Raw genomic sequence first — 24,185 nt, 5'->3', positions numbered from 1 at the left:
GCCCCCTCCCCGACGCCGGCTGGAAATGGGGCGGAGCCAGGGGCTCCGGGCTGGCCGGGCGACCCCTGCAGAGGCTCAGGTCCAGCTCACTCGCGGACTAACTCCCTCGGAAGGGAAGGGACACCCGCTTCCCTGCTGCCTGCCGGCGGCCACGACGCCAGGACCCGGGCTCGGTCCTCAGCAGCTGGCGAGCCTCCCGGAACCGCCCCGCAGCCCCGCCGAGCCCCGCGGAGGCCCTCGGCCGGCGCTGCAGCGTGGGGGTGCTGGCCTTCGCGCATTCGTTCCCTTGTTCATGCACTCGTTCATGCACTCATCAGTGCCCTTCGGCGCTGACCGGACGCAGGAGGCGGAGAGAGGAACCCGCAGCCTGGTGCGGAAGCGCGGAGCCCAGACAGGAGCCGCTGGCCCGGTGACCACAAACTGCGCTTCACTAACGGAGCGGAGCGTCAGGCAGAGCGGGCATCGCTGCCCCAGGCAGCCCTGGCCCGCGGACAGAGTCTAGTCTGCCCAGCTCTCGCCCATGCCAGAGCTTTGGTATGCAAAGTGTTTCCAATTTTTTTGTTCGTTTATAAATAGCTTTAAGAAATATATGTATTTCTTAAAGATATAAATATATATATAGAGAGAGACAGAGTCTCACCTTGTCGTCGCCCAGGCTGGAGTGCAGTGGCACGATCTGCAACCTCCGCAGCTCACTGCAACCTCCGCCTCCCGGTTCAAGCAATTCTCCTGCCTCAGCCTCCCGAGTAGCTGGGATTACAGGTGCCTGCCACCATGCCCAGCTAAATTTTGTATTTTTAGTGGAGACAGGGTTTCACCATGTTGGCCAGGCTGGTTTCAAACTCCTGACCTCAGGTGTTCTACCCGCCTCGGCCTCGCAAAGTGCTGGGATTATAGACGTGAGATATGTAAAATTTAAGAAAAGACAAGGTCTCACCCTGTTTCCCAGGCTGGTCTCGAACTCCTGGGGTCAAGCGATCCTTCTGCCTCGGCCTTCCAAAGTGCTATGATTACAGGTGTGAGCCAGCGCGCCCAGCCGGTTTGTAAACATCTTTTGAGGGCCTCCTCCTTGGTGTCCACAGCTCTAGCGCTGAGCGCCTCGCCCACATAGATGGGATGGTATGCGCTGGCAAGAGAGGTTGGGGAGTGGGGCTTGGGGGAGGCGGGGCAGAGGGAGCAGGCCCTTGAGCTCTGGGAAGCTCAGCTCAGGTGTCAGGACCGCACCCCAGGATGGGTACGACATCTCAGGAGGCCTGATCTCAGGGTCCTGCATATCCTGGACCCTGCTTCACTTGAAGGAACATGGGAAGCCATTGAGCAATCTTAGGTAGGATCAGATTATAGGTGTTAAGTGAGTATTCACATTAGAGCACCTAGGAGCCCCCCTATTTGTAATGTCTTATTTTTGTTGTTGTTGTTGTTGTTGTTTGTGTTTTTGTTTGTTTGTTTGTTTGTTTTTTGAGACAGGATCTTTCTCTGTTGCCCAGACTGGAGGGCAGTGGTGCAATCTTGGCTCACTGCAGCCTCAACCTCCTGGGCTCAAGCATCCCACCTCAGCCTCCCTAGTAGCTAAGACCACAGGCATGTGCCACCATGCCCGGCTCATTTTTAAATTTTTTTGTAGAGACAGGGTCTTGCGTTGTCACCCAGGCTAATCTCAAACTCCTGGGCTCAAGCAATCTTTCCTCCTTGGCCTCCTAAAGTGCTGGGATTACAGGCATGAACCACCTTGCCTGGCCTGTAATGTCTTATTTCTTAAACTGGAAGGTAGACTCGCTGCCTAAAATGACTCATAACATATATATATAGGGAGAAGAGCCACTCTGGCAGTGGGTGGAGAACAGTCTGGAGGAACCCAGAGCAGACAGACCGGGATGCTGAGAGGCTCCCGCAGCAGTTCCACTGGTGCTGATGGTGGCTGGAACTGGGGGTGGGCATGGAGAGGGAAGTAGGGAAGGGGACAGAACCTGGGGGTCTTACACAGTGGTATCACATACAGCCTCAGTTTGGAGGGGAGTCCTGAATCCTGTCTCTCAAACGCTACCCAGGATGGCCTCTCCCAAGCCTCAGGACCACTCTGCTCCCAAGAGCATTAGGATGACGCTGGAGGCAGGGGGCCACTGGGAAAGTGCCTCCCCACAGCCTGTCACACACACCTAGAGCTCCAGAGTGAAGGGCTGGAAGGGCCTCATTACCCACTCACATGACTTTGAATTGAATTAGGGCAGGTTTGGGAGTAGCCACAAACTGGGAAAAAGTCTAAAATGAACCCACACAACAGGCAATAGACAACAGGTTAATACACCCACAGCAAAGGAACAGACAGCGGATTCACACACACACACACACACACACACAGAGCAAAAGAATAGATAGCAAGTTAAAACACACACACAGCCAGACGTGGTGCCTCATACCTGTAATCCCAGCACTTTAGGAGGCCAAGGCAGGAGGATCCCTTGAGGCCAGGAACTCGGGACCAGCATGGGCAACATAGTGAGACCCTGTCTCCACAAAAAATTTTAAAAACCTAACCGGCTGTGGGCATGTGCCCTTAGTCCCAGCTACAAGGGAGGCTGAGGCAGGAGGATGCCTTAGCCCAGTTGTTTGGGGCTGCATTGAGCTATGATCGTGGCACTGCACTCTGGCCTGGGTGAGAGTGAAACTCTGTTTCTAAAACAAACAAACGCATGCACACACACACACGCACACACACACGCGCACACACACACGCGCACACACATGAGATCAACAAGGAAAGACTCAGAAAAAAAAATGAGCAAAGCATATGAGCAAGCAATTTACAAAAGATCCAATTCAAATGAATGTTGTACATTTGAACTGATGTTGAGCAACTGACCTTGGATCTACCAAGGGTGGATCTCATCTGTATGTCAGTGGGGTCACTGGAGGACCTCTGTGGCATCTAGTGGCTTGAAGGTGAACTCATGCTTCAACCCAGCAATTTCACCCAGAGGCATGGACCTCAAAGAAGGCAGTATTGGTCCCAGGGTGCGGTTGGAATTTTGTAGGGTGTTTCTATTTGTCAGAATGCTGGAGGACGGGTGGGCAGGCCCCACGTTGCTGGATATCCCATAACATCCAAGGAGACACTGTCCCACAATTTCCCCTAGAAATGCCTAGTATTTTTTGCATGGTTTTAATATATACTGAAGATTTCCTAGTATGCTATTCACTAGATCTGTAGATGGAAGATTTTACTTAGTTTTCTGAGAAATTCTACTGAGCTTTGTTCATTCACCATTTCAGAAACTCTTGTCACTAAAAAAAAAAAAAAAAAAAAATTTCAGAAGGCTACATATAATGTAGCCACACTAAAATGTTTCTATTATTTACAGGTACACACGAAGAAAGTAAAAAGATGAAAACACACGAAGACATAACACAAAAATCAGGACAGTATCTTATCCTTATGGGGAAGGAAGGCTTCAACTCTATGTATAATGATTTCTAATTTTAAGGAAAAATATGGATCCGACATAAACAGGGCAAAATGCTAAGATCTGACAAACTTCGTATGGTGGTGTTATTGTTCCTTATATTATTTCCTATTCTTCTCTGTGCTCTAAATTACCCAAAAGCGGGAGAGACAAGAGGCAGAGAAGGGAGGCAGGCAAACAGGTGATTTATTATTAAAACTGTTAGTCTCCATGCTGTAAAACTCTCCAATGCTGAGCAGCTACTGGTAGTTCTAAGGCTACATGTTATTGAGATTTTATTTTTTTAAGCCATGACAGCATTCTTAGCTCTGTGTCTTCTGTACTATCACTATATTTATTCTCAGTCCATTCCCCTAGAATTTTGTCCCCAACTAGCAGCTGTATACTCACTCAAGATCTCACCTATCTCAAGGTACATTTTAACAGTGCTCTACCAAAGATGACTCAAAAAAATGACTCTAAGAAATGACTCTGATATTGAAGTTTGCATATTTTGCAGCTATTTTGGGCAGAGGTTCTACCTGGGCACAAATAGGTAATATGAATCTTAGCAGACTCCTCCTCTGGTAACTGAATTATAATACAATCCCAGGTGAGAACTGAGATATTGCATTAGAAACAGGGAATGGATGTGAAATTTGCAAAAATCTTATTCATCTACCCATTTTTAACAATTTGAGTGGGGCTTTTAGCTAGGCATTTTTTCATCTATGTTTATCAGAAAACACCCCAAATAACTGCTTCCGTTTTGGATTCTGTTCTCATCACCTTTTTGGGTTGTCCGTGTGCTCTGGCTCTGCTGTGATGAGGGCAAACACAAATTAAAAATATGAAGTTTAGCTGGGCGCGATGGCTCACGCCTGTAATCCCAGCACTTTGGGTGGCCGAGGCGGGCAGATCACGAGGTCAGGAGATGGAGACCATCCTGGCTAACACAGCGAAACCCTGTCTCAACTAAAAAAATACAAAAAATTAGCCAGGTGTGGTGGCGGGTGCCTGTAGTCCCAGCTACTTGGGAGGCTGAGGCAAGAGAATGGCGTTAACCTGGGAGGCGGAGCTTGCAGTGAACCAAGATTGTGCCACTGCACTCCAGCCTGGGCGACAGAGCCAGATTCCGTCTCAAAAAAAAAAAAAAAAAAAAAGAGTTTGGAAGTTTGGCTGGGCACGGTGGCTCACACCTGTAATCCCAGCACTTTGGGAGGCCAAGGCAGGCAGATCACTTGAGGTCAGGTGTTCAAGACCAGCATGGCCAATGTGGTGAAGCCCTGTTTCTACTAAAAATACAAAAATTGGCCAGGTGTGGTTCACGCCTATAATCCTAGCACTTTGGGAGGCCAAGGCAGATGGATTGCCTGAGCTCAGGAGTTCAAGACCAGCTTGAGCAACACAGTGAAATCCCATCTCTACTAAAATAAAAAAAATTAGCTGGGCATGGCAGCATGTGCCTGTAGTCCCAGCTACTCGGGAGGCTGAGGTAGGAGAATTGCTTGAACCCAGGAGGTGGAGGTTACAGTGAGTTGAGATCATACCACTTCACTCCAGCCTGGGCAACAGAACAAGACTCTACCTCCAAAAAAAAAAAAAAAAAAAAAAAAATTAGCTGGGCATGGTGGCACATACCTGTAGCCCCAGCTACTGGGGAGGCTGAGGCAGGAGAATTGCTTGAACCTGGGAGGCAGAGATTGCAGTGAGCCAAAATTGCATCACTGCACTCCTGCCTGGAGGACAGAGCAAGACTCCATCTCAAAAAAAAAAAAAAAAAAAAAAGCTCTTAAAACAATGAGACACCACTACACACCTATTTGAATGGCTAAAATCCAAAATTTGATACCACCAAATGCTGACAAGGATGTGGATGTGGAGCAACAGGAACTCTCATTCATTGCTGGTGGGAATGAAAAATGAAACAGTCACTTTGAAAGACTGTTTGACGGTTTCTTTTTATTTGATTTGATTTTGAATTTTTTAGAGACAGGGTCTTGCTATGTTGTCCAAGCTGGTCTTGAACTCTTGACCTCAAGTGATCCTCCTGCCTTCGCCTCCTGAGTAGCTGGGATTACAGGTACAAGCCTCTGCACCTGGCTGTTATTTATTTTCAGTTCGTTGCAAAACAAAACATACCCTTAACATATGATCCAGCAATCCCACTCTTTAGTGTATAGTGAAAGGAGCACATAAAAATCTACACATGGATGTTTATAGAAGCTTTCCTCATAATTGCCAAAACTTGCAAGCAACCAAAATGTCCTTCCATTGATGAATAGATAACTAAACTGTGGTACTTCCAGACAATGGAACATGATTCAGCAGTAAAAAGAAATGAGTGACTAGTCCAGAAAAAGATATGAGGGAATTTTAAATGCATATTACTAAGTGAAAGAAACGAATCTGAAAAAGCTACTTACTGTCTTAGTCCGTTTTATGCTGCTATAACAGAATACCACAGACTGGGTAATTTACAATGAACACAAATGTATTGGCTCACAGTTCTGGAGGTTGAGAAGTCTAACATCATGGTGCTGACATTTTTCAAGGGTCTTCTTGCTGCATCACCCCATAGGAGAAGGGCAAAGAGAGGGTGAGAGGGAGAGCAAAAGATAGATCTTGTAGCCCTTTATAGTCAGCATTAATCTATTAATGAGGGTGAGGCCCTCATGACCTAAACACTTCTCATGAGACCCCATCTTTTAACATTGTTGCGTTGGGGATTAAGTTTCCAACACATGTGTTTTGGGGGACCCATTCAAACCATAGTAGCTACATACTGTAAGATTCCAAATACATGACATCCTGGAAAAGCCAAAACTGTGAAGATAGTAAAAAGATCAGTGGTTGCCAGGAGTTAAGGGGGAGAGAGGAATAAACAGATGGAGCACAGGGGCCTTTTTTTTTTTTTTTTTTTTTGGAGACGGAGTTTAACTCTGTCGTCCAGGCTGGAGTGCAGTGGTGTAATCTTGGCTCAATACAGCCTCCACCTTCCAGGTTCAAGCAGTTCTCACAGACTCAGCCTCCGAGTAGCTAGGATTACAGGTGCCTGTCACCACACCTGGCTAGTTTTGTACTTTTAGTAGAGACAGGGTTTCGCCACGTTGACCAGACTGGTCTCAAACTCCTGACCTTAGGTGATCCACCTGCCTCGGCCTCCCAAAGTGCTGGGGTTACAGGTGTGAGCCACCACGCCCAGCCCGCCCAGGGGACTTTTAAAGCAGTGAGAATACTCTATATGGTGCTCTAATGGTGGAACCATGACATTACACTGTAGGGGCAGCAAAGTTCTACCTCCATTCTCTTAGGGTCCTGGCTGGGCCTGAGAAATAAATTGAAATAAGACAGATTAACAGAAGAAAAGCATACAAACTTATTTAATACAAGTTTTATGTGGCATGGGATCCCTTTTAAGGAGATGAAGACCTAAAGAAAACATTATGAGTCAAACACTTATATACTGAATGGGACAAAGAGTAGTAAGCTGTGAGAAATCAGCCACATTATGTGGGGAGACTTTACAAACGTGTGTGTTATTCTAACAAAGCCTATGCGGCATTCTCTCAACTTCTCATCCTGTGTCCCGGTGTATAACATAGGTTCATCGGTTGTGACAATCGTACCACTCTAATGGAGGTGTTGATAGTGGAGGAGGCTCTGTGTGTCTGTGTGTGTGTGTGTGTGTGTGTGTGTGTGTGTGTGTGTGTGTGCATGGAGGGGCAGGGGGTATATGGGAAATCCCTGTACCTTTTGCTGAATACAGCTTGAACCTAATGCTGCTCTAAAAAATAAAACCTTTTTTAAGGCTTACTTTTCCCTGTTGAAAATAAGGGAGGAGGCTTCCCTTTCCTCCCTTTTCTTGCAGAATTTCCTTCTCTGTCATTTTCAAATGTGTGTAAATCTTTTTAATGGCTACACAAGCCTGTTGCAAGTCTAACAACTCAGTCGTGCTTCCTCTGGGAGCCAGGACCATCTCTTTGAGTCTTGACATCAAGCAGTAAATGCTGCCACCCTCCCCGTTTCCTGAGAAGCCTGACTTCAGCTGTCACCTGACTCCAAATCGCAAAACCCACCTCCAGTCATAGCGATAGAGAAAATCAGCAATTTTGTCCTGAAAACATGAATGCAATGGGTTGTGTCTGCTTGGCTGCAGAAGGGTGAGATCTCTCTCCATCTTTGCGATCTCTTAGGGGGGAGAGATCGTGATGCAGATCACATTCCAGTTTAAAGTTTATTCAGTAATAAAATTGTTTTCTTTTTCTTCTACCTTCGTGGAGAAGTTTTCTGGGTTGGCAGGAGATTTTGTTTTTAATTTTATGTCCCCACCAGGGCCCACGTCCAGAGACAAACATTGGAATGTGTGGCTTGGCAAGTAAGGTCGCCAGTGGAGGCAGCCTGCTGGGCTGTGTCCCTGGGGAAGACCGTCCCCGGGTTCAAGGGTGACATGCAGGTTCTGGTTCATGCCCTGTCTACTTCTGAAAACCTCCCAAAGCAGAGGCACGGTCACCCCTCTGCCCCAAGAATCACATAACCTCCTCTTCCTGGGCCTCAGTGTCTCATTTGTGAAATGGTCATAAAAATATACTCTATTGTTTGAGGGAAGAGCAGCCCAAACTGTTCCCCAAAGCTCCTCCCTTCTCTCCAGCAGAACCCGCTGTGGAGCACCTGCCCCCGCTCCTTTGATCTCAGAGCCCTGTCCCCCACCACCCCAGCCATCTGAGTCATGGGTCCTGTGTTCCCAGCTCATCTCCCCAGCCGTTTGGGGCGACACATCCTGTGGGCTCCGTTCGCTCTGCTCATGCCACAGTCTCTGAGCCTCTGCTTTCTGCCAAGTGCTTCGTCCAGGGCTCTGGGGAACTCTCCCTCCGCCGTGGGACTGCTTTGTGCAGTAAACTGATCCTGGGCGTCCAGGGTGCTATGGTTGGTGCAGCAGAGAGGCAAGGGGCAGAGCACTGTGCCCCCAGCTCAGGGCAGCGCGGGTCACCTGGGCACCCTAGGCAGGATCTTCAAGGAGAGAGGGACCCAGGGAGAGAGAGTGCCAGGGAGGGAGGCAGGCAGGAAGAGAGAGGGAGGACAGGCAGGCCTGACCTGGCCTGGCATTTTGGGAAAACGGGGAGGGCGTGCATCAGGGGCTGGGTGAGTAGGAGCAGGAGGTCTAAGGTGGGGACCTGGGAGCTCAGACCAGAGCAGCCGGGGGAGGGGCGGTCAAGCCCTGTCTGTCTGTCCGGGAAGCTTGGGTTGCATCCTCCCGGAGACAAGTTGGCACCAAGGTGAGACTGCGTGCAGCCAGGTGAGAAAGGGGAGTGGACTGGGAAGCTCGGAACAGGTCTTGGGAGGGAGGGAGATGGGCCTGAAGGCTGAGGGGCAGCGCCGGGGAAGAAAGGCCGGAGGGCTGGAGAGACACCCCCACTCCTCCCTTCACCACTCCAGGGCAGGACAGGGGCAGCCGCGGGCTGGGCGGGAGGGCTCAGGGAGGAAGGAGGCCTGGGAGCTAAACGCGGAGAGCACAGGGAGACCCCGGGCAGGGCGGGCTGCATTCGCGGTGGCACAGGGTGGCCGCGGCGGGTCTCAGCAGCCTGGTGGCCCCTCGGGCTTAGCACGCCCGACAGCACTAACGCGCCGGGGCCGGCCCAGCAAATCTTTTGTCCCGGGCGGCGCTGAGCCAGCAGGGCGCTGCCCGGTATAAACCGGGACCCGTGGATGGGGCGGGGCGCACCATGGCGCAGCGCTCGGGGAAGGTGAGTCCCTCAACCCCAAGGAAACCGGGCAGGGCCCCACCTTCGCCCCCTGTGAGAGGGGATTCAGGAGGGTGCACACTGTTGCTGGATGACAAACCCAAGGGAAGCTGGTTCAATTTCTTAATAAAACGGGGTCGGCCTGGGGCCTTTCTAGTGTGGGTGGATAGGAAGGTCTCCGTCTCCACTCCTTCCTTCCGGGGTTCCAACCCCTGGCCTCGCAGTCAGGAGCAGGGAGGGTGGTCAGACTCCCTGGGGCTTCCTCGGGGTGGGGGAGGCTTGGCTTGTCCCACAGCCCTCGGCCCCACTGCTGCAGCTTCTTTGCCCAAGGCTGGTCTGTGTGGCTTGTCCTTCCTCAGGGTCTCTTCAGGGACACTCAGGGCTGGTTCTCTGAAAAATGTTGAGATTTGAGGGAGCCCCGAATCCCTTTGGTGCCCAGGTCTCCCCGAAAGCCTCAGGGGCCCTCTACCAGCCCTGCCTGGTGCAGGAAGGATGGGAGACGTGGCTCTCCCTCCCTCTCTCCAGTGCCGCTAGCCTAGCCACTCCCATGAAGCCTCTGGTCTCCAGGGCCACATGCCAGAGTGTCTGGGGGTGACTGTGTTGCTGTATCAGTCCGCATGGGCCAGGTGATGCTTCAGTAACAAAGGCCCCAGTAACTCTGGGGTGCAGAACACCAGGGTGTCCGCCTCCTTTCTGGTGAAAGCATGTGGCCACGCCTGACTCCAAGGGGCCTGGAAGGGCATTTCTCACGTTCTTTTGAGCGAACTGGAGACACTGGTGAGGCGCAAACGGCCATAGTGATTGGGAGCATCACTGCGCTCTGACAGGCCTGTTGTAGGGCCGCAGTTCTTGAAACCCAAAGTGTTAGGGAATGGTTGGGGTTTTAGGTTCCACAGCAGGAAAGGAGTTTGGGGGGTTGTTATTGCTTCCCTTTGTTTTGTTTCGGGACAAGGACAACCTGTGGGTACCACGTAGCTACAGGACACGATGTCTGAACTCCCACCAGGGTGATGGAGCTCCAGATCTCATACGTGCCTGCTACCCAAAGGAGTGGCCTACAAAACACAGAGAGACAGGGTGGCACTTATAAGCCCTCTTTTGAGAACATTAATCCCGAGCCAGGCCCTGACGCGGCTTCGGCCGATTCAGCCTCTCCATTGAAGGAGGCCCAATCCCAGGAACCTTTCTGCAAAATATATGTTGGGTTACCACGAGAGGGTTGTGAGTGCAGTTTCTTCTTTTGAAAACACCTCCTTTAATGTTATTATCGGCTTTATGTTTTAAGAATTAAAAAATGAGTTAAAAAATGCAGTGGAAGTTGACAAGAGCCCATTTTGAAATGGACACCTAGGCAAAGGGGAAGCCCCTGTCCCCAGACCGCTGTTGAAATTTGTCTGCTCCACTGTGAGCTCCTAAGGGTAGGAAGGAACAGTAGCTGTGTTTGGCATCAGTCTGCCAGCTATTCATGCTTTTGCCCAATTGGCAAATAATGTTACTGTGTGCAGCAGGAGTGGGCTTTGGCGGGCCTGGGAGTAGGGGTTCCGTCGAGGGTGCTGAGTCCCAGACACCAGCCTCCAACACTGAAGGAGAGAAGCCCCTGACCCTCAGGCTCTGTAACCTGCCCTTTCTAGATCACTCTCTATGAGGGCAAGCACTTCACGGGGAGGAAGCTGGAGGTCTTTGGGGACTGTGACAACTTCCAGGACCGGGGCTTTATGAACCGAGTGAACTCTATCCGCGTGGAGAGCGGAGCCTGGGTCTGCTTCGATCACCCTGACTTCCGGGGCCAGCAGTTCATCTTGGAGCACGGCGACTACCCTGACTTCTTCCGCTGGAACAGCCACAGTGACCACATGGGCTCCTGTCGGCCTGTAGGAATGGTGAGTGGGCCTGTCCACCGAGGGTTGAGTCTTCCTGCCGGAGGGACCGAGGGTCAGCCCTGGCAGACAGTGGTAAGGAATTGGGGAGCGTGGGCCTCCCAGCTTTAAAGTCTGTAAGACTGAGGGAGCTATACCCGGAGCCACCTGCTGGCATGAGGTGAGTAGGTGGGGGCCGAGTTGCTGGGAACCGAGCGGGAGTGGCCCTGAGTTTTCATACAGGTATCAGGAAACCACTTTAAGTTTTGGATCCAAAAATCTAGCTGCATTGTCCATTTAAAATGCCGTTGAAATCGTCCAAATTTAGATTTCCAGCCAGATAAGGGACACTCAGCCAATGGGAGGCTGATTTGGGCCTAGTGTGGCCACTGGTACAGGTGGTCTTGTAGCACATTCTGGAGCCTTCCGTACTGCGGTCTTGGAGTGGCTGATGGAGGAAGCTGAAGAATCACCCACCAGTCAGAGGAAAATTGGGGGCAGGTCCCTTGGAATTACACAGGTAGCTGCCACCCAAGAGGTGTATGCAGGGAGGGCAGACGAAGGGCATGGCTCCCCCGTGGTGAAGGACTGTTTCTGTCCAGCTGCTCCTAGGGTGGGATTTAAGCAAGGCGGTTCCCCCAGGTCATGAGTACTCGCTGACCTGCTGTAAGCTCTGGGAGCTTCCGGTGGGAAGTAGGGGATTCCTGAGCCTGGGGGTATGCATGTCTCATCACAGAGAGTCTGGGCTTATGTCTGCCGAGGACCCTCCCCTGATACCTGGGCCGGGCGGTTCTGGTGAACGTCTGAGGAACCCCAGGGAAGGGGCCTCTGTGTGGGGCCCCCTCTCTTTTCTGTATCAGTTGCAAAATCAGCTGGGCTTTGGCATCTCAAATTGTAAGAATGCTTTCTTAGTATTTCTTCCAGGCTGTGGTACAATTGGCAAAAAAGAAATTTAAATGGTTGGCCCTGGACCCTGCATAATGCTATTTACATGAAAAATATCCTTGGTATCTTGAGAACTGCTGTTCTCCTAAGAGCTATCCTGGGGCCAGCTGTGACGCAGACCAGGCCCGGCCGGCTTCTGAGCCAGGCAGGGGCTGGCCCTCCTCTGTCTTTTGGAAATGCGGGAATCGTATAGGGAGACGTGCTGAGCCTAGGGGGCGATGATGTCAAGGCCAGCAGGAGTTTCAGCACACGAGATCTGGTATTTGTTTTAGATTTTTGGCTTTATGTTTTACTAAAAGGTTCTATTACAGTTTTAAAACGTTATCATTTGAAGGCTTGCCTGTGGGCTGCGGCCCTGGAGTGAAGTCAGAAACGGGAGTGTGTTGGTGTGACCAGGGCAGAAGTCCCCCAGGCTGAGCACCCAGAGGGAGTCCTGAGACCCCAGCCCTGGTCTGAGCCTGACCGCTGGCCTCTGGTCAGTTTGGCTGTCTTTGGACCTCAGATTTTCTAGTTGTAGAAAGAGGTGCTTAGACCAGCTCAGTGGCTTGAAACAATTTTAGAGTAATAGAACCCTTTCTTCCAACAACATCTCATGTGGAAGAACAAACAGAAGTGCGGGACTGAAGTATGTGGGGTGGGGGTGCCCAGTGCCCTGGGTGCCTCCTAATTCCTTCCTGCCTGGGGCTTCTATTTCTGGGAGAGGGTAATTCACAGTAGCCTCCTTCTTTCCTTCTTTTTCGCTTGGTCTTGGAGCACGGGGAACATTTCCGCCTGGAAATCTTTGAGGGTTGCAACTTTACGGGCCAGTGCCTGGAGTTCCTGGAGGACTGCCCCTTCCTGCAGAGTAGGGGCTGGGCCAAGAACTGCATCAACGCCATCAAGGTGTACGGGGACGGAGCGTGAGTACAGGCCAGCCATGTGGCCGCACCCCAAGGCCCAGCTAGGCCCTTCAGCACCAGGCGTGGGAGGCTGCCCGCCATGCAGGGTTGGTGGGTGGGGTGAGAATGAGACCTGCAGCAGGGGGCAGCGTGTCCCTGGTCCCACAGGCCATCTGTTTTCCTCACTGCCTCACCTGCCCCAGTCAAGCAGTGGGGAGCTTCCCCTATGGCCCAGAAGGGCCTCAGAGAGGGACCCTGGGCTCCAGAGGCATCCTGAGACCTTCCCTGTAGGGCATCGGTCCAGGAACAGAGGTAGGAGAGGGCCTTGAAAGCTGCACAGTTCTCTGCGATTGATCTGATGCAAGAGACTGCCTTTGGTTTTCTTGAGCTGGGGGACACCTGCTTACCAAAGGATCCCCCCCAGCCAAAGGGCCTTATGGGCTGGAAAGCCACAGTGGGCTCACCTGCTCAGAGAAGGGTGGACCAGCCCACCCTGCCCAGCGCCTACCCAGCAAACCTGACCCCTGAACTGGGCCTCTCTGCAAACCCTACCGCCCTGGACTCTGGGGGAAGACGGACTTCAGGGTGGCTCACTTCTGGACAGAGAGTAGCTGGGGGGATTTTGCCCAGGCCCAGACGGGTTTGTCTGCCCCACACTTGGGTTTCCTCCTGGTCAACCAAGGGCAGCCTTCGTGCCCCCTCCTGCCCTCCCGCATACTCCCCTTTTGCAACTACCCTCTGAGCACCTTCAAGTTGGCCATCTATTTTCATTGTCCAGCCCACACCTCTACGTCAGGTAGATATTATTGCCCCCGTTCTACAAAGGGCAAGCTGAGACTCAGAAGGCTGACTGCCCAGCCGTCCCGTGGGAGTGGCACAGCTGAGACTACAGCCAAGCCTGTGTCTGTCCCTGTTCCACAGCTGGCCGCTTTCCCAGGCCTCAGTTCCCTCCCCTCAGGCCAAGAGCCCCTCACACAGGTTCCAGCTGGCTGTGCATGCTTCTGGCGCCTATCAAAGCAATTGAAGAACAATTTGCCTTCTATACTCCAGAGGTTCAAGGCCAGGGAGCTTTGGAGAGGATGCAGGGGGCAGAGGGACTGCAGGGAGACAGAGACTGAGCCAAGGCAGAGGTGGGCACAGGTGGCACCCCATGTCCGTGGGCTCCAACCGCACAGTGAAAATATCCCCCCACAATTGTGTCTATGCTGAATATGTACATTATTCCCTGAAAGATACTGTACAGCTATTTACATAGCATTTACGTTGGATTCGGTATCATAAGTAATCTAGAGATGATTTCAAGTCCAGTAAGTCCTCACTTAACATTGGGGATAGGTTCTTGGAGACTGTGACTTTAAGTGAAATGATGTATGGCAGGTCCTCGAATATGTTGTCTTGTTCAATGTGGATTCATTATAAGATTGATGAGGGGAGAAATGGCTTTGTTATATATCGCGTGCTGAAAGCCACGGTTCCCAAATACCTACTGATGGGGTTAAGCGAGGACTTACTATATATGGGAGGATACGCGTGGGTTATATGCAAATACAATGACATTTTATATCTGGAACTTGAGCATCCTTGGATTTTGACATCCAAGGGAAGTCCTGGAACCAGTTCCCAGGGATAGGAGGGACTGTGTACATCCCACCTTTCCCTGGTGGCCTGATAGTGGCAGAAATCTGCTGTTTCTGTCACTCTAGCTAGCTCCAGGATTCCATTTTATGAAATTGCATTTTGCCCTAAATTGGTGGCACCTGGAGCCCAGGGGTGGCATTCCAAAACAAGAATTTGCCCTGGAAAACTTGCTGGCTAAATTGTGTCTTGTAAGGCCCAAGTCACACCTTTGCATGGAGGATGTCCTGAGGCCAGAGACACAATCCCCCCGCCCACCCCAGCACTCCGGGGCTTGTTGAGAAGGAAGGTGGAGAAGGTGGAGATGAACATTTCTCTGACTGAGGGGCACGCAGTCCGTCTCCTTCAGTCCCCACCGTCCCTGCGAGGAGCCAGCCGTCAGTCCCCCAGGTGGGGGGCCCAGGTGCTCAGCCTTTGCCGCCTAAGACTCTAACTCTTACACAAATGTAAGCCCTTGTCAAGGAGGTAACGCCCCCGGATCCCCTGGATCTGGAGGGGACACTGCTAGGAGGCGTTTCCTGGGGTCTGGGGAGTGGGCGAGGCAGGGCCCCTCCACCACCTCCCACTGCAAGACTCCTTCCCTCTGGGTCCCACATCAGCCCAGGCATGACCCGTCCCCTCAGATCCATGTCCTGGTGGGCTTTCGGAGGAAAATGTGCTGGCGTTCTGCCCCCAACCACCCCCACCTGGGGAAGGGCACGGTGCTCATGTGGGCAGGACAGGCCCCTGCCCCTTCCCCTTTCTGCCTCCTCCCAGTAGCCACAGCCAGGACAGGGGACGGGAGGATGGGCGGTTCCCTGTCCCCTCCTTTTGGGGGTGTCCATGTGAGCACCCTCATGTGGCCCAGGACATGGCTTAGGGTATTTCTTGCCCACCACAGGGTAGGAAAGGACCAGCTGACTCCCTGAGGTGCCTCTGAGGCCCCAGCTACGGCATAGGTGTGGGGTCAGAAAGCTCTAGGTGTGGAGGAGCATGGACGCGGGGGGCCATGAGGGTGGGGTCCAGGCTGGACCAGGCCTGCTCTGAGTCCCCCAGCAGGTGCTCCAGGCTGGCTCACACCCTCTGCCTCTCTCTCTTCCTTCCTGGCGCCAACCCTCGAGGCAGCAGACTGTGCCAGGCACCAAGTGTGACAAGCCTCGCTCGTCTGAGAGATGGTGAGGGAAGGACAGGGTCGGGCCAGCCCCTGCTCCGAGCTGTCCTGAGGCATCTTCCTTGTATCACATGCCCCTTCCCAGGCAGAGGCCACTACCCTGGACCTCCAGTCCCTTCCTCCTGGTCCCCCATTCCCTCCCTACCACACCTTCCTGCTTTTCTGGGCCGGGCCCACAGCTTCCTGGGTGATGGAGGGCTGTGTTCTCTCCTGCCCCCACCAGCCCCAGGTCCTCCAGGCTCCGTAAAGACTTGTCCTGACTGTTCCTGCTCTCTGGATTGTTGTTGGCCACCCCGGAGGTGTGCAGAAGGGGAGGAGGAGAGGAAGGGGCCCCACTTGGGACTCCCTGACCCTCCTCTGTGCCCTGCAGGCTCCTCGGTGCAACTGTACCCCCACAGCCCATTTCCTCTGCAGGGGAGGCCCCATGAGGGCAGGAGGGGGCAGGAACTATGTCATGTGACCATGGCACCTCTGGTACCTGACATGTTGGGCACACATGTGGGAACCCACTGGCATTCACTGAATGAATGGTGCCCTCTGTGCCAGGCCCCCCGTCAGGTGCTGGGGGCACTGTCTGTGCAAGGTGGTCCTTATCAGGGAACAGGAGTGCGTGGGGCGTGCAGTGATGGCGGCAGTGCATCCTTGCCAAGGATGGTTGAAATGCAGTGGCGAGATCTCAGCTCACTGCAACCTCCGCCTCCCTGGTTCAAGCAATTCTCTTGCCTCAGTCTCCTGAGTAGCTGGGATTACAGGCATGCACCACCACGCCCGGCTAATTTTTATATTTGTAGTGGAGACAGGGTTTCACCACATTGGCCAGGCTGCTCTCGAACTCCTGACCACAAGAGATCTGCCTGCCTCGGCCTCCCAAAGTTCTGGGATTACAGGCATGAGCCACCACACCCGGCCAGGACTGGTCAGTTTTAAAATGTGGACGTTACTAGGCCTGTCCCTACACGTGTCACACCCCTGCACGGACCCCACACGGCACTGAGGAAGGAAATAAAAGCCAAGGTGGGCACCGTGGGTGCGTTCGTGTAGCCCAGAGTGAAGGGGCCACTCGGCCAGGAGGGGTTGCTGGGTGGCCAGGCTGTGCAAGCTCTTCTGTCCGGAGTCCAGGGGGGCTTCCCAGCGGCCCCTGATCCCTGCTCCCCTGGCCTCCAGGTGGGTCCTGTACGAGGAGCCCAACTACCGCGGCCGCATGTACGTGGTGGAGAGGGGCGACTTCCGCAGCTTCTCCGACTGGGAGGCCCACAGCACGCGGGTGCAGTCGCTCCGCAGGGTGGTCAACTTCTTCTAGCCGAGCCCTCCCACCAGGATGGCCAGGCACAGCTCTGGGGACAGGGGCAGCCCCTTGCGGTCCCACCCAGACCTCAGGACCTTGGGCAATAAAAGTCCTCAAAGCCAATGGGCGGCTTCTGAGTGCTCTCTTGGCAATGGATGTCCCAGCCCTGGGAGGAGCCGGACGATCCAGGGCGCTTTCCTGGACTCGCAGGGACCCCCTGGGCCAGAGGGGGGAGAGTGGTGGGGAGAGGTGATGAGAAGCAATGAGGAGAGGGAAGGGCCGGAACCCAGGCTGGTGCGGGGCTCCCCAGGCTCGCTTGGGGCTCTGCCTCTCTGTGACTCAGCAAGGTAAGGCTGCCAGGCCACGTGGCCAAAGGCCTGACCCCGGGTCTCTGTGTCTGATCTCTGGGTTTTATCCTCATGGCTAATCTTGGCCTCGGAGTTTCTAAGGGCGACCGCTCTGGAAGGATGGTTTGCACCCAGGGCAGACCCCTCTCCTACGAAAGAGAAAAAAATTAGTGGTGGTGAGTGTCGGAGTGGGGGTTTAGCTTGAACAGGTGGGCTCTGTGGGAATGGAGGGGCTTTCGGGGAGAAAGGGAAATGGGGCGTGTCTGCTGCAGCTGTAGCCCCTGGAGCAGTGGGGCCCGCAGACCCAGAACCGGCAGCCTTGGCTCAGGTCTTCACCTCGTGCAGCACCAAGTGCCCGCCTGCAGAATTCCTCCAGGCCTGGGCCCTCTCCAGAACACTGGGTCCTCCTGTGGGGGTGGGCTTGAATCTCGAGGGGACACCCCACCCCTGGGGGACGGAAGGGAGGGAGAAGCCTGTCCTGGAAGGAGGTACTCGGCCCAAGCAGTGGGATTCCTGAGCATAAGAGGGTCCACATCCCCAAAAGTATCCCCCCACTGCCTCCCCACCCATGCCTACACTTCCAACTCACAGGGGAGAGAGGAAAGGACCCTCGAGGGGGAACTCTGGTCCCTGGGGGTGGCCCAGGTAACTCCCTGCTGCCAGCAGCCCCCTAGGAGAGTCCTGAATGGAGGCTGCCTGTGAGGAAACCGTAACCCACTCCAGAAGGAGGCAACAGATGGAGTGCTCTGGGCTTCTGAGGAGAACGCAGGGGCTCTGGACCCGAGGTCCCTGAGCACGGGGCTCCTGGACATGGAGACCCCAAAGATGTGCACACGGCCTATGCCTGGACCGAGGCCTGGCTGGATGAGGGGATCGGGGTGGGGGGGGGCCAGGTGCATGGGTTGGATCACCCATGTGCCCACAGCGTTCTGGTCAGGGACCTGGCTCCTGGTCCAACCTTTAATCCCCCACAGAGATCCCAGAGGCCCCCCAACCAGCTGGCTCCCGACTGGCCTCTCAGTTCCCGGGTCCTCCTCACCACACATCTTGCTCCGGTTTTCTGAGTAGGCGGAGGGGTTTGGACTGGGGATCAGCCCTCTAGGCTGGTCGCCGGGCTCAGGACTCCCAGGGAAAGCCCAGGAGCCCTGGGTTACTATCGGAATTGAACTGAGACACGCTGACAGGCCCAGAGGGTGATGGATGTATGACAGGGCGCTCAGGGAGGGAACACAGGTTCCCAAAGGAAAAACAAAATCTCAGGGGCTGATTCTGCCGCAGAGTGTGGTGGCCTGAATGTGGTGGGCCAGGGGATGGCTGTCCCGTTCCTGGGTGTCCTCCAACCCCTCCCCATCCCTCACTGAGAGAGCAATGGGAAAAGAGTCACGATGAGTCACTCAATTCACCCAAAACAATGCCCCACCAAGAGCTGGGTGGCAAAGACGGAGGGGCCATGACCACTGTGGGAGCCCCGTAGGCTGTCCCATGACGGCTGAGGCCAAATGAAGGTATGAAACCACTAGGCAACCATCCCCTCCGCCATCCATGTGGTAGTCGGGTCCACAGAAGGCCTGCTCTGTACCCCTAATGCTCCAGCCCCTCCTCCTTTCACCTGCAAACCACAGAGCATGGAGCCCTAGAAGCTTCGGAGCTGAGGACTTCCAGGTAAGCAGCTCTCTTCAATCAGATCAAGGACTGGAAGAGGCCACCACAAAACCAGCAACAACTCAGCCACCTGTCCTGACTGCAAAGCTCTGAGCCTGGAACCGATCGACATGGAAATGCACCTGCACCGTTTCTGAGCCGGGAGAGTGTTTGCTGAAAATCATGCCCTCAGTTTTCATTTCTCTGCCAGTTTGTTAGGAGGTGGATCCTTCTGTGTGGCATATCTGCCAGCGGGAGGCCCTCGCCACCCATGGCAAGGGCCCTGTCTTTTCTGAAACAGCCGTCCAACCCTCCACAGACTCCTTGGGCCTTGGCACCCTGCTGCCCTCAGGCCTCCACCATCTCACACCTGTTAGCCCACGGCTGATGATGGTGATGATGTTGATGGATATTTGTGGAGCACTGACTTCATGCCAGGCTCTGTAGTAGCTGGAATCTGTGTAATTTTACTTATCACGTACAATAATGCCAAGATGATGATACGCTTATCACCACTGTACAGACGAGGAGAGCTAGACACAGATGGGTTAAGCAACTTGCCCGGGGTCACACAGCAGTCAGGACTAAAACCCAGGTCTGGCTGGCTGATTGATCCTTTTTGTTCCTCACCAGTCCTCTATACTGCGCCACACATTTGCATATTTAGATATATTTTTGTCATGAATTTGGTGCAAACCCAAAGCCTCTCCAGGCCTCAGACCCTGTTCTGTGAAATGAGTGCAATCATGTCTGTTGTGCCAACTGTATACCCTTGTAAAAGCCAAAGGCGTGACCTGTGAGCAGGTGCCATATGAGGGCTGGTTAGTGGTAGGTGACCCAGCAGGTGACGGGGTGGGGAAGCAGGCAGGGGAGTGGCGTCACAGGAGAGAGGGTAACTTGGCTCCAAACTCCAACCTGATTCCCACTCCATCACTCACTAGGCTATGACATTGGAGAAGCCACTGCTGTGTGTCTCAGTGTCCTCAGACATACAGCAGTGGTAATCATTCCGCCCCCTCATAGGCAATTAATGCCTGGGGAATGAAATGAGAACCGCAGGCCCCACCGGTTCAGTCTAGGTCCTTGGGAGTCACGGGAAAAACCAGGCCTAGCAGTCGTTCCCATGAGTTCCAGAGGCTTCCCCTGAACTACTCCTCTCCTCCCCAGCACCAAGGCATAGCAGCACCTCATTAACTGGTGATTTAATGCTTCTCGAATGGGCTTTGTGCTCCTGGGTGACCTCCTCCTCACCCCAGCCCCCTGCTCCCTAATCTGTCAGCAAATCTGCTTTTTGTCTGAAAGAGGAAAAACAAGATTCCCACCAAAGTGCTTGTGGGCAGCTTGTAATTTATCTGAAGTCTGTCCAGGGGTCGATGGACCGAGGGTGAGAGGCCCTCAGAGCCACACATGCTTCACATATTTCTGCCTCCCTCTGTGGTTTGGAAAGCTGGGACTTTCACAGAACCATCCCCTCATGTCCTCAGCCCTGGGTCCCTCTGCCCTGCCGGCCCCCTGCACTGTTTATCAGGTCCAGTCTGACCAGAGGAAAAACATTCCCTTTGAATCCCCCCAGCCACCCCATCCCCCGAGCCAAGAAGTTCCTCCCACCAACCAAGGGCTGGTCCAAGAAGTCTCTGTTGGCCCCTTCCTCTTCCTGGGCCTCCCTCCCGTGCCCCGAGGTGGCCAGCGGGCTACCGCCTTCTTGGCTGGAGTCTTCTTGGCTTGCCTCTTCATGCCACTGGGTGCCTTCAGAGCAGGTCTGTCCTGCCTGTGTTCCCCCCAGGAAGCCACAACAGATCTTCAATCAAAGCCCGTTGGATGAGTTTGAGCCCACCCAGGGACGTCAAAAAAAAAAAAAAAAAAAAGACGAACAAACAAAAAGCTTGTCGAATGAAACAGATTTAAAGATTTAGCTCCAGAGTTTCAGTTTGTGAAGATGACAGAGTTCTGGAGACAGACAGATGGTGCTGACGGCTGCACAACTGTGTGTGTGCACTTAATGCCACTCAACCACACACTTCAAATGGTTAGCATGATAAACTATATGTGTATTTTGCCATAATCAAAAAATATTAACTCCTTGTTGCTCAGGTGCTCAGGACTGTGGGAGGCAATGTGGGAATGAAGGTCCTCCCTGGATCCCAGGGAACCCTGCGGGTCTCCTGTGCGACCACGCCCCACCCCCTACCTGAAGAAGCTGTCACCTGCTTGTTGATGGAGTGGGCCCCATCAGCTTGGCAGGGCTCTTGGCTGTGGCTGCTGGGGAGGCTGAGATGCAGGAGGAGGAGGTCCTTGTCCTTCAGCAGAGCCCCCTGGAGCGTCCCTGTGGTTGCCTGGGACTAACCCTGCCTTCCGGACCCCTAGACCTTAGTAGCCCGGGTCTGGGGACAGCAGGAAGGAGTGACTTGGGCAGCCTTCCCTGAGCAGGGAGCATTTGTGTAAACAGGCTCCTGGCTTCTTGCCTGTGGCCAGCCCGCTTTGGAATCGTAGTTTAAAAGGATCCTGTAGAGCCCAGCTGGCGTGGGCTGTGTGTGGAGGGGTGGCAGCTCTGGAGCCAGCCTGTGGGTCTGCAGCCCCTTGCTGGGGCTGGGGGGCAGGCTGGGCAGGTCAGTGCTGGTAACCCTAGTCCTGGTCCATGCCTGTCCTGGGACCCCCAGGACTGCCCTCCCTGGGTAAGGGCAGGGGCAGAGGGTAGGGCTGGACTGAGGGTAGGGCTGGGCTGAGGGCGAGCATTCTCAACCTGAAGAGGGCTCAGCGATGTGTAGGACTGCTCTGGCTAGGGGACTGACCAGGTTATAAGGACCCTCTCCACGCACCCTGTCTGGCCCCCAACACCAGGGCGGGAGTTCTCACCAGTTGGGCTGGATCGTTCCGCAGGCTGAGATGGTCGTGCCCTGGGTTCCATTCCCATAGCGGTAGAGTGTTCAGTTCTAGATGCCAGGCACAGGGAGCAGGGTGGCGTCTCCCCCGCACAGTGTACCCAGCCTAACTCCCAGCCCCGGCATTCCTAAACTGCACAGACAGTCATGCGGGCAGTAGAAATGGGCGCTCCCACCCAGTGGGGCTGCTGGATGGAAGTCCCTTCCTGGGGCTGGTGATGGCAGAGGTGGTGTCACCTCTGCACACAGAGGGGATGCTCAAGTGCTGCTTTACCCCTGGGGGAAGGGAGCCCAAGGCCAGGGGAGGAGTCCATTGTGATAAAAACGCAGACACAAAAAGTGCGGGAGGAAATCGTTGAGGCAGAGGGGACTTAGAAAAAGGTTGTAGAAAAAAGCTAGGCATCCATAATACTCTCCCTGGCACAAGTCCTGTGCTCTCTGCTAGAGAGGAACTCCTAATAGGGCCAAAGCAAGCAGGGAAACAGGATCAACTCCATCATTTGCTCAGTCCCAAAGATGAAAGGAAGTGAGTTTTCCGGAAGAAGCCCAGCAATTCCTGGGACCCAGGCCAGAGAGAAGTTTCTTCCATGGGTCTCCTGGCCCCATGCCGATCACTCACAAGCTGCACCCTCCACGTTAGCCCTCCTGCAGGGAAATTAACAGGTTTCCTAGGATTTTCTCTAATAGCATCCCACAGGATTCGGTGGATGGCACTGTGCCAAAGTCAACTTTTTGTGGGGGAGGAGATTTTAACATTTCTGGTTTACATGTGAGTGTGTTGCTACTTTTAAGTGAACCTAATTGGGTCATGAAAGTGGGGCCTGGCAGCGATTGGTTATCAGTAGATACCAATACCAACAGCATTTTCTCCGGTAATTACTGGGACCTAAACTGTGTGCTAGCCCATATTTTACATATAATGAGGTGGGTATATTATTTTCTCTCTTTTACAATAGAAGAAATAGACCTAAAAGGATGATTGTAACTTGCCCAAATGTGTGCCATAAATAGCCAAAGAGGCCAAGTGCCCCAGGCTGTCTGACCCCCGAGCCCACGCCCAACTCCCTCTGCACATCACCCCACTGTGGCAACGGCTTCCCCATCTGTTTGACTGAGACTCACATGTAGGTCATTAGATACAAAACTAACACAGCTGTGTCACAAACAGTCCTACTTTCACTCTTTAGTTGAGCATCAATGTTTTCTATTTTATTTTACTTTAAAAGAATGCTGCTCAGAGACCCACGAAGCTGATTTCACAACCTCCTAGTAGGTCACAGTTCTCCAGTTCGAAAAATACTACACTGCCTGGTGTAAACAAATGAAGATTTAAGGAGCCACAGCCTTCGCTGTGGATTAGCTCTTCCAATCCCAGTTCCCTCCTCCCTCCCTTGCCTGCCTTCACTAAAGCATCTGGAAAAGCCAAGTGCTCTTTTCTCTGCCTTCCAGGCCATGGGACACAGCTCTGGTCACCGAGATGAAAGCTGACAGAGGACTTCAGAAAAAGCTTTGGCTTTCTGGATAGAAAGCCCCTTTCCCCTGGCTTCCTGCCTTGAATAAAGATGTGATGCCAGGAATTCAGGCAGCCTTTTTGTAATCATGAGATAAAAGCAAAGAGAATCAGGGAAAGGCTGGCTCCAAGCTCACTGAGCTGCTAAATCAGCATCCGCAGCCACCCTTCTTGTCATGTAAGAGAAGTGAACCCTTATTTGTTTCACCACACTTAGGTTTTCTATTATTTGCAGCTGAAAACATTCCTAACTGATAACATCATAACCAAAAACCCCAAAACCTCCAGCAGGTAGTTCCTCCTGTGTTAAGCCGTGTGCTTCATTGTCTGGTGAGCAATAAAGGCGCTTGCACTTGGAAATACTAAAATAGATTTTTAAAAACCAATCTATTAAATAGTTCATCTATTTAAGGTCATAGTTTGTTTTTTCCCAATTAGAGGCCCTGCCTGCCCTGTGACATATGTTCAGTGGCCGCGGTGTCCTGACAGCGGCTAATTTTTGTATTTTTAGTAGCGATGGGGTTTCACCATGTTGGCCAGGCTGATCTCGAACTCCTGATCTCAAGTGATCTGCCTGCCTCCGCTTCCCAAAGTGCTGGGATTACGGGTGTGAGCCGCCACGCCTGGCCTATTTGTTTCTATCATGGGGCAAACCCAAATTCTTTGGAAGACAGTTTTGTGGGATGTGGAAATGGTAAACAATTGCACAGAAATGCCACAGTGTGGGGCCTTTAGGAAGAGATGCATGAAAGGTTTCCAGAAGAGAAGGCAACATGATTCACGCTGGAAACTGCAGGGCTGTGGTTGTTTAGATTAGAGAGAAGGGACCGGGTGCCTGGCTGCTGTAATAACAAGTCTCTGTGTTAATTTCCAAGTTC

General features: G+C 53.1%; 1 protein-coding gene across 3 annotated transcripts; it reads left to right on the top strand.

The window, feature by feature from the left end:
• The first annotated feature begins 8,910 nt into the window (after positions 1 to 8,910).
• On the top strand, positions 8,911 to 20,247 carry CRYGN (crystallin gamma N). Of its 3 annotated transcripts, none has more exons than XM_007983531.3 (4): positions 8,937 to 9,184; positions 10,813 to 11,061; positions 12,736 to 12,881; positions 18,900 to 20,247. In XM_007983531.3, exons 1-4 carry the CDS (start codon positions 9,164 to 9,166, stop codon positions 19,030 to 19,032), a joined length of 549 nt encoding a protein of 182 aa, XP_007981722.1. In that variant the 5' UTR covers positions 8,937 to 9,163; the 3' UTR covers positions 19,033 to 20,247. The 3 variants fall into 3 exon arrangements, with proteins under 3 accessions (XP_072865607.1, XP_007981722.1, XP_007981721.2); XM_007983530.3 differs by lacking the exon at positions 18,900 to 20,247 and adding an exon at positions 16,810 to 17,028; XM_073009506.1 differs by lacking the exon at positions 12,736 to 12,881 and having other exon boundaries at positions 8,911 to 9,184; positions 10,813 to 11,218.
• The last annotated feature ends 3,938 nt before the right edge of the window (positions 20,248 to 24,185 follow it).

The sequence above is a fragment of the Chlorocebus sabaeus genome, chromosome 21 (genome assembly GCF_047675955.1).
Source record: "Chlorocebus sabaeus isolate Y175 chromosome 21, mChlSab1.0.hap1, whole genome shotgun sequence".
Taxonomy (NCBI): Eukaryota; Metazoa; Chordata; class Mammalia; order Primates; family Cercopithecidae; genus Chlorocebus; species Chlorocebus sabaeus.
This window is presented reverse-complemented; position numbering and strand designations above follow the sequence as displayed.

Excerpts from the sequence above, each read along its gene's own strand:
- CRYGN (XM_007983530.3), top strand. The coding sequence starts at position 9,164 with ATGGCGCAGCGCTCGGGGAAG. Across the intron at positions 9,185-10,812 it reads TGGCGCAGCGCTCGGGGAAG|ATCACTCTCTATGAGGGCAA; the intron begins GTGAGTCCCTCA and ends TGCCCTTTCTAG. Across the intron at positions 11,062-12,735 it reads CCTGTCGGCCTGTAGGAATG|CACGGGGAACATTTCCGCCT; the intron begins GTGAGTGGGCCT and ends TTGGTCTTGGAG.